This window comes from Anguilla anguilla, chromosome 9 (genome assembly GCF_013347855.1).
Source record: "Anguilla anguilla isolate fAngAng1 chromosome 9, fAngAng1.pri, whole genome shotgun sequence".
Lineage (NCBI taxonomy): Eukaryota > Metazoa > Chordata > Actinopteri > Anguilliformes > Anguillidae > Anguilla > Anguilla anguilla.
The window spans coordinates 46,445,685-46,459,688 of record NC_049209.1 but is presented as its reverse complement, the minus strand read 5'-3'; the positions used below and the strand labels follow the sequence as shown (position 1 = coordinate 46,459,688).

Below are 14,004 nucleotides of genomic sequence, written 5' to 3'. Positions count from 1 at the left end.
TTCCCCAGGAAAGGCCTTCCCTAAACTGTTGCCATGGATATTGTATGGCGTGGCATTAGGATTTCCCTTTACTGGAACTAAGGGGCCTAGCCCAAACCATAAAAAAGCCCCAGACCATTATTCCTCCTTCACAAAACTTTACAGTTGGCACTATTGTGTCATTGTAGTGCAAATGCATAAAAATAGTGGAGGCTGTTCAAAGTTGTCAGTCACCTTGATTTCACATAAATATTATTTCAGTTGCCTAGCATACAGACTGTTGCTATTTTACATATCTCCATTGCTGATTTTCATTTCATGGCCTGCCAAACTCTGTGCAAGAATTTTGTACTCAAAGTTCAGCGCAAAGCAGCATGCAAAGTGGCTAAATCTGGGGCTAGGAACAGCGAGCCTCACTAATTTCTGAGAATATCACCACTTAAAGGAGACATGCTGATTTATCACATCAATTGCAAATGTAGTAAAAATAAGATTAGGCCACACACACTGACAGGGCTTTTTTTTATTTGTTTCGTTTTTTAGAATAGATTATCTGTAGCTACATTCAGGGAATTAATATGAAATTATCTTTCTGTTACCCCCACCTAGTGGCAGAAAATAAGAACAGGTCTTCAAAAAAGCGCCAACGCCATTCTCCCTCATTACTTCTGGTATAGGCCTACTAGGCCTATGTAAAATGTTCCATTTGTGCACAAACGAAAATAAAACAGGATTTCAGCTTTTTGTGAACCAACATGAATATTATGTAGCGTAAATTGCTTAGGAACCTTGGTAGATTTTATTCAGAGATACTTGATGTTGCTTCATTGTGCGACTCTCGATCAACATGAAAAGGCATTTCAAAGAATCCTATTTTAAAAATGTCTGCCTCTCTGGGGTTTAATATTAGTTTTGTTATGCATCACAAATGTTTTATTATGCATCAGGAATATTTATTATGCACCATGAACATGTTGTTTCAGAGCAGATTACTGGCATAGCCAGAGAAGAAAAGCTTCAAACAGAACAGGAGCTTCAAAACTGAATCATTCAAACCACAAATATTCAACTGTTTACTTGATTATTCAAGTAATAATGAACTATTTCCTGGACAAACTGTATTGACTTTGAAATACATTTGAAAAAAGAATTCAGAAAATGTTTACACTGCAAATAATTTGCAAATCTGCTATGAAATATTTATGCAGCCATGATCAGCAGGAGGTCATGGGGTGAATAATGACAATAAGTTATAATATTTTACGTAGCCTAAGCATCAGCATGTGTTTTCTTGTCTACACTCCAGGTTTGCTATAATTTATTGTACTAACCTCATACTAATTATCTGCGGCTATGTTCACATCTCTAAAAAAAATGTTACATAGAAACACAATCCACAGCGGTTTAGATAACGTGGAACGCAATAATATTACTTTAAGATTGTTTCGGTTAAAAGCGAAAACACTAGGATATAATGCAACGACCGTGCTATGACCACCGTCAGTCATTTTGAATGTACAGATTCGTATTTAACGATAAAATGTAACTTTCCGGCAGAAGGCACGCCCACAGATCAGATAGACTGTGTTTAGAACCAATCGCAGAGGCTGATGCGAAGGTGACGATTACAACGGTGGTGACGGAAGGAGGGGCGAGTGTCCTCCATTTTGTAGGTCTGGTAACAGCGACCAAAGCGAGGGAAACTGCGGGCTGAAACTCCTGAAACAGGTACAGTAGCTAGAGTTTTATATACGTCGGATATATCAAATTCATTAAATGCATAAAAACAAGTCTCCGTTTTAATGATAAACTTGGATGGTTCTCATCGTTTGTGGTGAACAAGTGCATCCACAGTTCCCGATGTGGTGATGTTGGATGGGTAGCTAGCGGTAGCCCATGTAAGCTAATTAGCCGTCTATCTTTTCATTTCCATGTCAAATGCAGTTTGAATATCTGCTGCAATCTAAGAGATACTACACCAAATGGACAACTACATAATTTACTCTAGCGGCTTGTGTTTTTTCTAAGGTTACCACGAAAGTAGTTAAAATAGTTGGACCTGGTTTTCAGACATTTCTACTCGGTATTGAAGCGTTGCAGGACCCTAACTGTAGACCTACTTAACGTTAATCGAGTTTATTAACGTTTCGTTAATGTTTGTTTTTGTCTTTGCAGAGCGGGGATTTTGATAAACACATTTCTTCACGAATTTACAACATGAGTGGAGTGAATGTGAAGAAATTAAAGGTCAACGAGCTGAAAGAGGAACTTCAGCGGCGAGGCCTAGACACCCGTGGCCTGAAAGCGGATCTTGTCGATAGGTTGCAGGCTGCACTCGAGGCCGAGGCCACGGGGGAAGGAGGCGGACCACCGGTGGCACTTGGTGAGGGGTACGGCATCGGCGAGGAAGCTGGAGAAGGTGACGATTACGCGGACGAAGGTATGGCTACTGGCCACCGTTCGTTAGCAAACTGTTGATGTTGGGGGAGGATGGCTTGGGTTTTATATTAACGCGGTGGCGCAGATGCCCCTCATGCCGAAAGAGATTAGAGCGGGATTACAGGGACAGATTTACAGTTAGAGTTGTTGCATGGTGGCCTGTCACGCAACGTGACGTGTAAGTTGCGCTTGCATTGATAGTTTTAGTTGTACAGCTAGGGAGCATGCCGGTGCTTTGTCTTTGTTTTGGTGGCCGGGTCACTATTGTGTACCACTTTGCTGTAGCGACCTAGTCTGAACGCAGCTGCAAAGCGCATCTTTGGATGTTGCACATCGACGTGAACTGGCTAGCCAAGCTTCCGCAAGAAAGCCCATGCTTTAGATCTGTAGAATTGGGATGACACTGACGCTCCACTGCAGATTTAAGGGTGACTTACATTTAAATCTTTCAGATGAAGACGGTGGCGAAGAGGAGGAGGATGAGGATGAAGACTATCCTGAGCAGCAGGAAGAGGAGAACGGCGACGGAGGAGACCTGGACGGAGACGAAGCCCCCGAAATGGGTTACGGGATGAGCGAGTACCCTGCTGCTGATGCGGAACGGCCCGAGGTGAAGCAGGAGAGTTACGAGGAAATGCTGGAACCGGAGCCCGAACCGCAGCCAGAACCAGAGGAAGAGCCACCAGAGCCCGAAGTAACGCCGCCCGAGGAGTCAGAGGAGAAGCCAGGTAAGTTGAGCATAATGCAGCATGACGAACATTACGTTTCAGTTTCAGTTTTATTTTCCCATATGGGAGTTGAGTCGAGTGAATATCAATTAAGTCATACCAGTGAATGTGTTTGCATGCAGTTATTTGAGTTACCAAGCAAAAGCCGCCTCCTTCCCTTGGTAAATTCACTGATGTTGGACAGGGGTACTTGAGGTGGGCTTCTGCATTTACTGAACAGAAGAATGTTGACCATGGGCTGTCTTTGCATCTCAAGAGTCTTTTTGCAACTAAGCTGTTATGGCCAGGTTGCCAACAATAAAACAACCTCATCATTTGCTATGTTCCATTTTACCTTCAGTATAATTTGCATGACGGGTATTTCATGCACCAGCCTCCACAAAATTTCCTGAATCCATTATATATAGCGAGGGAAAACGATGCTTTACATGGATGACATAATGCTTTCGAGCGGGGCTCTGAAGTTAATTTGTTTGGGACGACGGTGTTATGTCACAGAAATTGGTCTGAAGGTGTCGACCGGCATACAGCGTGTTTTGGTTGGAGTTCCCTTTAAAAAAAAATGTAAAAAAATAACCCTGTGCCATTCTCATTTGGCAGTGCTCGACATAAAAGAGGAGAAGGAAGAGGAGCAGGAGGAGCCACAGCAGCTGGAGAAGCAGGAGGAGCCACAGCCGGCCAATGAGTGGGAGGCGGCCGAGGCTCAGGAGGCGGACCAGGTTAAAACCGAAGATGATAGACAGGCTCATTACGGCCGCAAGAGGCCCTACGATGAAGGCCGGGGTCATGGGTACTATGAGCACCGTGAGGACAAGAGGTACGCCTTCTCTTGAATTTATTGGCTTGTTGTTTTCCCCATGTCGGGCACCGCTGTAGTGTAATTGATAAGGAACCGCTTTGGTGACTTGAGCTTGCCAGCTTGAATCCTGGGTGTGACACAGCTGGCTGCTGTACCTCCGAGCAAGGTGCAGTATCCGTCTGTATAAATTGATAAGCCCTGTGAGTGCATCTGAGATAAGCGACTCTGCAGAGATAATGGCGCTAGAGCCACCATTTTGCCCGCGGCTCATGCTACGTGCGCCCCGCGCCGTCTTTTGCAGGTCTCGCTCGCCTCAGCCCCCTGCCGAGGAGGAAGAGGAGGACTTCGATGACACACTGGTGGCCATTGACACATGTGAGTGAAGTGTGTGTGTGTGTGTGTGTGTGTGTGTGAGAGAGAGTGGGAGAGTGTGTGTGTGTGTGTATGGCAGCATGCTTCTTTTTATATGGATGTGTGAGAGTGTGAGAAAAAGGGAGAGCATATTTGCATGAGCAAATTAAGCCAAAGTGGCTGCCTTCTAGCCAAAAGAGGGGCTTAGGGGTTTGCAGGATTCTTACAGCGGGGGCTGCAGATAATATCACTGATCACTGTACGGTAGGTAACTGTTCCCCATTCGGACTGCTTAGAAACTGACAGGTGTGTTGTGCCTGTTGAACAGACACAGTCCAGAGCTACCCCCTGCCCCTCTCCCACTTGTTCTTTATGCTGAGTTTTACTGAGCTATGGGAACCAGGTTTTAACCCCCCCCCCCCTGAGCCAATGAGAAGGAGGTTGCAACTTTAGGACCAAGGACTTCCTGTGTGAAGTCAATCAACTGTTGTTTGCTGACACACTCAAACACAGACGGATTAGTGGATTTAAATTGTGGCCTATACATTTCTTTATATCAGTCACACAGATTTTAACCAGGGTGCACAGACAAGACAAAACACTATCCATTTTTCAGACAATAAGCATTAAAATGTGACTCGTGCCCATTTGTTTCTAATTTGGCCACGATATTCACATTTTAATGCTTACTATTTGAAGAATAGGTAGTGTTTCATCTGGTCTATACCTTGGTGCATCTATTTGGTAAATAGTCTTAAGTGTCCCCCATCCTGGCTGGTCTGGGCCCATTGAGTTGATGTATAGAGGATTTAAATCCATTACCTGAAATGGAGTATCTCTGTCACCCATGTAGTATCAGACATACGGTGGGTTGTCTGGTGAGAACTCTGACACATAATGGCACAACGCAAGGCTGGCATTGGCTGCACATGAATTCTCAACTCTCCCCTTCACTGTAAAGTTATTCTGGATGGTAAAAGGTGCTGTATAATCGTAATCGCGATTAGCTTATCAGTAAGCGTATAATAGCGTGTGCTCGTCTCCACAGATAACTGCGACCTGCACTTCAAGGTGTCCCGTGACCGGTACAGCGGCTACCCGCTCACCATCGAGGGCTTCGCGTTCCTGTGGTCCGGCGCCCGCGCGTCCTACGGCGTCAGCAAGGGCCGCGTCTGCTACGAGATCAAGGTATTCCAGCAGGGCGGCGCTCTCGCTCCTTACAGGCCGTCTGCTGTGTGAACCTCTTAAAGCATCTGTGTGATGAAGCCTTTTTACTGGTTGAAAACTCATCTCGGTGCATGGGACTTCTATCAGCAGGTCACACTTCACCTAGGAATAAACCTGAGGTATAAATCCTCATGCTGTGCTCGCACACCGAGAGCAGAATTTGGCATTCTTGATGTTTCAGTGTTTTGGGGATGCATGGCTTTGGCACTACACCACCAAAGTCATTGGGTGATCTGCCAATCAAAATGGCAGGCAGGCATTCTGCTGCCTGAACAGTTTCAATGTGATCAGTGGTTTTCAGTGTTTGTTTCTACAGTGATGGGAAAGTATCGTTACCCCCTCCCCCAGATTAATGAAGAGATCTCAGTGAAGCACTTGCCCACCAGTGAGCCCGACCCCCATGTGGTGAGAGTGGGCTGGTCCCTGGACTCCTGCAGCACACAGCTGGGTAAGACTGAACTCACAATGGAAGATAAAGGTCTCATAAGCGTATCGTACCCTGAACTGCTGTCACAATGTACTCTGGCAGCTTCTGTACTCTTCAGTGTGATGTTGAATTCTTAACATTCTCAACGGTGAAAGACTGTTGTGTGAATTAATTTGCCATACAGGATAGTAAATTGAATTGTCACTGGCATTGTAATTGGTTGCTCCGATCTCTAGTTCTGAATGGCAGTTTGCACAAATGCAATGATCTCCAGCCAGTAACAGTTTCTTTACATATTATCTACACATATATCGCTCATGCATATTTGCAGAAGCGTACATACCGCATTATGGCTAACTCAATTTTCAGTGAAGTTGCTGATCTGCAGTTTAGTCAAATTGAATAAGCATTAAGGCTCAGTGGTTGGCCAGTGCTAATACTGTTAGGAAGTACAACCATCTGCTCTTGTGAGCTTGCCAAGTGTAGTACAGAGTGTTTATATGTAAACCATTCTGATAACGGATTGAGTTGATCCGTGCCTTTTAGGACAGTACACATCAAACAGAATGGGTCATTAAGGAACATGTCAAATATTCTCTGAAAGGCATTTGTTGTGATGAGTGACTAGCAGTAACACCTGCTCCTTTCCCAGGCGAGGAGCGCTTCTCCTATGGCTACGGAGGAACGGGAAAGAAATCCTCCGACTGCAAATTTGAGGACTACGGGGAGAAGTTTGGCGAGAACGACGTCCTCGGCTGTTACATAGTAAGGGCCGCTTCCCCTGGGCTCTGCGCTAACCTTGCACCTAGCACGTGTGCTGCTAAATTGAAAAATGCAGGAGAGCACTGATGTATCCCAATTAGAAGTTGTGCTCCTAAAAAAATTTTTTCCAGTTAGCACACATCAATTTGCAGGAACAAATGCTCCTAAAATAGGAGCACTGTAGAGCCCTGTTTCCCCAGCCTGCAGGATTCGGCTTAAACGCGCCTCTCCGCGGTCGTTTTCCCCCGCAGGACTTCGAGGGCGAGGAGGAGGTGCAGATGGCCTTCTCCAAGAACGGCAAGTGGCTGGGCCCGTGCTACAGCGTGAACCGCGAGGAGCTGGCCGGCCGGCCGCTCTTCCCCCACGTGCTGGTCAAGAACTGCGCCATCGAGTTCAACTTCGGCCAGAAGGAGGAGCCCTTCTTCCCCCTGCCCGAGGGCTACGCCTTCATCCAGGACGTCCTGCTGGAGGACAGGGCCCGGGGCACCGTGGGACCCGCCACCAAGGCCGACTGCGAGGTGAGCGGCTTGGTGGGCAGCGGGCAAGTCCCGCGCCACCTGAGCGAGATTGGCAAAGAAAAGGTTTGCGACCTCTACAGCTTGGCATTGGTTAATACACATGCAATTTCAGTTTTCAGTCTCGGTTGATTGTCATCCTGTAACAAATTGGACTGCTCGCTGTTTTTTTTTTTGTGGGCTATGCATGGCAAATCGTAGTCACTCACTCACAGACGACCTTTGAGGGACGTTTAGTAGGACGCATGCGCAGATAGTGCCAGCTAAAATGTGTCTGCAGAAGTGAGTTGCGCCGTGGGTCTGGACGATTCTGTGCTTCTTGATTAATTCTACTACCTTTGGAGACACAGGCCTTGGATATTAGTGTGTCTCCAAATCTAGTTTCACCTCACACCCTCACCAAGTCCTGTCTCCCAAAGTTGCTCTTCTGCACCAGTAAACTGTTTAATCGTACATTTATTCACAAAGACACATTTAACACATGAACAGCCACGGGGTAATATTTTCCTGGTTTCCTTTTTCTGTTGTATGCAACTGGTTCAATGAAAGGAAGTGAAGTCTCCCAGTCTGTGACACTGAAATTGAGTTTTAAAGCAATGTAAAAAAAAAAAAAAAAAAAAAAGGTTATCGAAGAAAGAGTTTGAGACATAAATACCTAAAAGCGATGTGACCATGTGAGGATTTTCGTTTGTGCGTTTTAGTTGCCGTGCAACACATCGTTTTCGTTTCATTGTTCTGTTTCTCGCGTTCCGTTTTTTTTTTTTGGTATTCGAAAAAAAAAAACCGCCGTTTCCGCCTCCGCAGATCCTGATGATGGTGGGCCTGCCGGGGGCGGGGAAGACCACCTGGGCGATGAAGCACGCGGTGGAGAACCCCGAGAAGAAGTACAACATCCTGGGCACCAACGCCATCATGGAGAAGATGAAGGTGAGGGGGGGTCAGAGGCTGGCTTTGGGATAGTCTGACAGCTCAAACCAGGCCGACCAGACCCCGGTCTCACAGACGCAGTTTGAAATGCTTCAGTCCTTCAGATTAAAAATAAATAAGTAAATAATAATAAAAGAAATCAATTCCCAGCAAATGGACAGGTTTTCAGAAGAATTTGCCGAAGTCTGATCCGTTTTCTCCCAGCGTTGGGAATAGGTCTGAAGGCCGTACGTTGTGCATTTTGTTCAGTCGCTCGTCTTGTGGAAAACGCTCGGGGATCCGCAGTTTCTGAAATTTACTGCCAGCGGTTGTTCAGTGGGTGTGAATCCGACGGGAAGGTTTAAAAAAAACTGCTCCTCACCCCCCCCCCCCCCCCCCAGGTGATGGGCCTGCGCCGCCAGCGGAACTACGCGGGCCGCTGGGACGTCCTGATCCAGCAGGCCACGCAGTGCCTGAACCGGCTCATCCAGATCGCCGCCCGTAAGAAGCGCAACTACATCCTGGACCAGGTACTGCCCCCTCCCCGCCGTCCTTTACACACACACCCCCCTCCCCCAATTCCCCAACCCCCCCCCCCTCCCCACCCACCCACAGCTGTTTACTGATACACACACCCAGCATTGCACTGAAAAAACTGTCTCTCTAGTGTAGTAGCCTTGATCAGCCTGTTAATTCTTGCCTGGAACTGCTGCGCTTATGTTCTTGTGTCCTGAACGTGTTGTTGCTGTCATGTATTGAAAGGATAAACCATTAATTCTGTTTTGTTCAAGTGACAGAGGAATATGCACAAAAGTCGTACCTGTTCTCATTCTTGAATATCTTTTGATTTCTTTACTGTATGTCTTGTTGAAAGAGCTCTTTGTACATTGTACAAATAGTCCATGTGAATAGTAAGATGTTGAAAAACAAGTAAACACTGCCTGGTGAGTAAGAAAAACACCTTTGTTGCTATGTTAATCGTAAAAATAAAGTGACATTGACATAGTTTTTTTGATATAAAAACGGTAACAGTACTTATCCATGTAGCATATGGAACTTTTGAATGTTTTATTTTGTGATAATAACACATCCAAGGTAAGTGGAAGAACTAACAAAAGTTTTGACTTTCCAGAGCCTTGCTCTTCAAATTTCTTAAGGTAGGTACGGTCTCGAGGACAATCCCATGGGTTGCCTTGGAAACTGTGAGTATCCCCAGGTAGGTAGTCAATGTTTGTCAATGTCGGCAGTACAGATGTGCGTTTGAAGAGCAGGTAGGTACTGGTAAGTAAGGGGACCCTGTCAGGACTTTACTTTATTTTAAATTTATACACATTATACACAAGTAAAGATAGTGTACTTCATCTTTTAAGATAAAATAGCGACTAGTATTTGCTGGTTTGTTTTGGTAGCCGTGATGTATTGGGTTTGAGGGAGGTTGCTATGGTGCATCTCTGTAGACTTACACAAATCATCTGTGGATAAGCAGGGCTACACTAGTGAGTATGACTCGTGCGTGTTCAGAGAAAGGCATACGAACTGTACCCCCGGTTGGCGAATGCTCAGGGGAGTGGGAGGGGCAGGGCGAACACTTTTTTGCCTTTGACGTGCAAAGGTTTAACGGTACGTTGCATGTTAGCGGAAACGATTCCTTGAGCCGTTTTAATAGAATCGGTGCATGGCCGTGCGAACGATGAATGATTATGAATCGTAAGAGATCCCGTGTCCTTTTTTAAGGGCGCACTCGAATGCCTTGGCGTAAGATTCGTAAGAAACGGGAGCAGAGCAGGAATAGGCAGCTCGACTGTTAGTGGTTTCTTGGGGTCCCCTGACGTGAAATCTTCTCCCCAGTAAAAGGACACCGGTGAGGGAGACGCTGCCATCCAGCCCCGCCACGGTAGGTTCTGTGAGGTTGTGAGAGACAACCATTTGGTTAGTTCCAGTAAATATAGACCAATGACAACCAAGAAAAAAACTCTCTCACTTTCATCATTGCAGGATTCCAATTTCCCCTCCTACGGAGCGCAAAGCCGTAAACAAAAAGCAAAAAACAAGCAAACAATAATGAACGGCTTCTACTTCTTTCTTGTCACCATTGCTAGACAAATGTATATGGATCAGCCCAGAGACGAAAAATGCGTCCTTTTGAAGGTTTTCAACGCAAGGCTATTGTAATTTGTCCCGCGGACGAGGACTTAAAAGAGCGAACGTTAAAGCGAACTGATGAGGAAGGGAAGGATGTGCCCGATCATGCTGTGTTAGAAATGAAAGGTAGGAATTCCATGGAAAACGAACCCTCCCCAAAAAAAAAAAACTACAAACAAGATCTGCTTTTTTTTTTTTTTTACTATGTATGTTTTTGTTTCGTCTTTTGTTGTTTTTAAAAGTTATTTTTTTAATCGAACTTGGAAGACCCCCCCTCCCCCACCCTTCTCCCCCCCCCTAAAAGTTTAGTCTTTTTAGACCCGTCCCCCTTTTTTTCCTCTTGCCTCCATTTTGAGTTTATTTTCATCTGTTATTTGTATCTCATATCCCCCCCTACTGCTTCCTCCTTTACCACTGCAAACTGAGGATTTTTAAAATTAAATTTAAAATTAAACCTTTATTTATACAGGGTACTTTGACTGAGCACATGCTCATCTACATCAACACCCTGCTAATTCCCCGCCTCGATGTAGCCTAACCTACCTAACCTTTGGATTTTAGTCACATGGTTTTATTTCATGAGTAATCGCTGGCAGCAAGGATGGTTTATTATTCTGGTTTCTGTCCATGTTTGATTTGACTGCCACTTGTCTACTAACAATAGTTTATCCTTCATAAATTAGTATTCTGTAAGCTGACTATGGAATGTTCCGGTCACTTTCCCAAACTATAGTGCCTCATACAGTTTTGATTTGTATTTCCATTTGGAGAAAAACACCGGTCGTTCTCACAGGTGGATGTGAGTGAGAATACTTGATTTGCAGTGAAGTCTTTTCTTTTTTCCTCCGCTCTGCCCCCTCTCCACCCTTACTCACACCTCTACTCCCTCTGCCGATTTTTATTTTCTGTTTTTCCTACTCTGGAGCAAATCTTCCCCTAGAGGCAGCATTTGCTCCAGATCCCGCTAAGCTCCCCACACAGTCATGCTCTGTATATCTGTCCTCAACATCGCCCTTCCCTTCCTTTCTTTTTTTCGTTCGTTCTTTCTTTTCTTTGTTGTTGTTTTTTTTCGGTCACCCCTGTCCGAGGGTAACTGTGTTCCTCTCTGTCTCCCGGCGGCCGTGCTGGTCCTCGTTGCGTCCCGCGTCCCGCCGCCCCGTTAGCCAACTTTGTGCTCCCGGAGGCCGGCGACTTTCTGGACGACGTGAGCTTCGTGGAGCTGGAGCGCGAGGAGGCCGACAAGCTGGTCAAGCAGTACAACGAGGAGGGCCGCAAGGCCGGCCCGCCCCCCGACAAGCGCTTCGACAACCGGCCCGGCGGCTTCCGGGGCCGCGGCGGCGGCGGCGGCTACCAGCGCTACGACAACCGCGGCGGCCCCCAGGGCGGCCGGGGCGGCTACCAGAACCGCGGCGGCGGAGGGGGCGGCGGCTTCCGAGGGGGTGAGAGCTGCTTTTGGTTGGGCGTCAGTGGGTACTGCCTTGCGCTCGTTTCCGCGGTGCTAACGAACGGTGATCTCTCTCTCTCTCTCTCTCTCTCTTGCTCTCTCGCTCTCTCTGTCTCTCTCTCTCCAGGGTATAACCGCGGCGGGTACAACCAGAATCGCTGGGGGGGCAACCACCGGGAAGGCGCCTCGGGGGGGCGTGGCGGGTACAACCGCAACCAGCAGTCCGGCGGGGGCTACAACCACAACCGCCAGGTCGCGTACACCAAGGGAGGCAGTGGGGGTGGAGGCTACAGTCAGGCGCAGGTTAGCATGCTGACAATGTGCTTCACTGAGTGGCTAATATCAGCCTTCCCCGATGCATTAGCTTATTACTCACTGTCCCTTTTTGTAGCCCCAGACCTACAGCCAGGGCTACAGTCAAGGCTACAACCAGGGCAACTACAACCAGGGTTACAACTACGCCAGCTATGGGCAATACCCGGGGTACAGCCAGAGCTACAGCCAAACCCCAGCTGCCACTGGGCAGACATACAGCCAGCAGCAGAACTACAACCAGCAGTACCAGCAGGTGAGCTCTCGCACTCCCCCACCTTTTAACCCTTTATGGACCAGAGCATGTGGACACCTGACATCCAGCATCTCATTCCAACTACGATAAACAGCCCCAGACCAAGGGGTGTCCAGATACTTTCGGTCATATAGTGGCTAGAATGTTCTTAACTGAACATTCTAATTAATGATGATGTAACGATCACTACTGGACTTCTAGAACACTGACATAGAATTTTGAAAAAGCGTTCCAAAAAAAAAAAGACCTACTCTTCAAAGGGTTATTAATCGTGTGTACAGAGTTCCGCTCAGACTCCCAGCTGACCCCTGCTTCTGTCTGCAGTACGCACAGCAGTGGCAGCAGTATTACCAGAACCAGAGCCAGTGGAACCAGTACTACGGCCAGTACGGGAACTACGGCAACTACTCCGGCCAGGGCACGCAGGGCACCCAGGGCTCCCCGGGCACGCAGTAGCCCCGCCCTGCCACCACGCGCGGCGGACAAGAACGCATCCCATTCAAGCGACGACTCGGCTCTCCCTTCGTCTTGTGACCACCCCCCCAAACCCCCCCCCTTCTCCTCCTCCATCTCCCTCCCACTCACGTACTCTCCCACACGCTTCTGTTAAGATTGTCTAGCTTTCAGTTTTCTTTGCCTTAAAAGCTTACAGCATTTCCGTTCCTGTTAGCCCACGGTGTGTATTTTAGCTACATTAGATCCTGCATTCAAATAGTGGAAACATGCGGCTTGCTTCTATTCTAGCCTGTTTAAAACGGGAACCCTGCCCCCTAGTGGGCACCAGCATTATGTGGCATTGCAGGAGGTCATTCCTGCAGTACATGTGTGGTGTACAGGAAGTGTGTCTCATAGTTCAATTAATTTGGCTAGGACCTGCACGCGTAAATCTTACAGCTACTTTCTTTTGGTGTTTTAAGGGGGATGGAGGCATTTGTTTGACAGATCCTTTGTTTTAAGCATTTCCCCTTTTCAGTTAAATTTTAGGGGTTAGACCGTAGATCGAAGAACTGCAGATTTTAAAGAACATACCTACTAATAACAGGTTTTCACCAAGGTCGTTTGAAATCTATCTTGCATCTTCATTGCTTTTGATTTGATAGTCAAAATTTAGGTTAATTGAAATGGGAGTCTGAGAAGGCTAACATTTTAGTTAGTACTTTTTGTGTAACTTATCAACTTATTTTGTGATTAAGGCGCACTTGCAGCCATCAAACATTTTTACCTTTTTTTTTTTTTTGCTTTTCCTTTTATAATGTACCATTTTAAAGCTGTTAATAATTCAGTCGGATGCATATATCTCTCTCCCTTTTCCCTCCAGATTGTTTTGCAAGTTTTGTGGTCATTAACAGGTTTTGTGTGTTGTGTAAACTTTTTTATACCATGTCTGTAAAACTGTATCTGCACGTGGGTCTGTGTTCAATCAAAATCCAGACACTTTTGTATTTGAGAATATATTCGGATGACTCCAAGCGTGTCTTGTCTTTCTTTGTTGAATCAAATTGTGTTCCACTTTAGGTGCGAGTAGCAAGGTACAAATAAATGACTTCAATGCTTTTTCAAAGAGCATGGGTACATTAACTGATCCAAAATCATGAGAAGACGGTATTGGTGACTTACATTTTATTATTAAAACTCACTTTAACTTAATGACAAATACTAGATTTCACACACCAGTGTGTTGCCTGCTAGGTTATTTAATTTCAATAAATGGTACTTG

General features: G+C 46.3%; 1 protein-coding gene across 1 annotated transcript; it reads left to right on the top strand.

The window, feature by feature from the left end:
• Nucleotides 1-1,557: 1,557 nt before the first annotated feature.
• Nucleotides 1,558-13,756, top strand: hnrnpul1l (heterogeneous nuclear ribonucleoprotein U-like 1 like). Its single transcript, XM_035432658.1, has 16 exons — nt 1,558-1,707; nt 2,155-2,419; nt 2,871-3,146; nt 3,747-3,963; nt 4,247-4,320; nt 5,345-5,484; nt 5,872-5,971; nt 6,603-6,715; nt 6,964-7,230; nt 8,032-8,154; nt 8,535-8,663; nt 10,233-10,401; nt 11,439-11,714; nt 11,847-12,022; nt 12,111-12,287; nt 12,612-13,756. The coding sequence occupies exons 2-16, from the start codon at nt 2,197-2,199 to the stop codon at nt 12,741-12,743; spliced, it is 2,592 nt and encodes an 863-aa protein (XP_035288549.1). The 5' UTR covers nt 1,558-1,707; nt 2,155-2,196; the 3' UTR covers nt 12,744-13,756.
• The last annotated feature ends 248 nt before the right edge of the window (nt 13,757-14,004 follow it).

Coding starts and splice junctions, on each gene's coding strand:
- hnrnpul1l (XM_035432658.1), top strand. CDS start 2,197: ATGAGTGGAGTGAATGTGAAGAAATTAAAGGTCAACGAGCTGAAAGAG. Junction 8,155..8,534: donor CCATCATGGAGAAGATGAAG/GTGAGGGGGGGT, acceptor CCCCCCCCCCAG/GTGATGGGCCTGCGCCGCCA. Junction 11,715..11,846: donor GGGCGGCGGCTTCCGAGGGG/GTGAGAGCTGCT, acceptor CTCTCTCTCCAG/GGTATAACCGCGGCGGGTAC.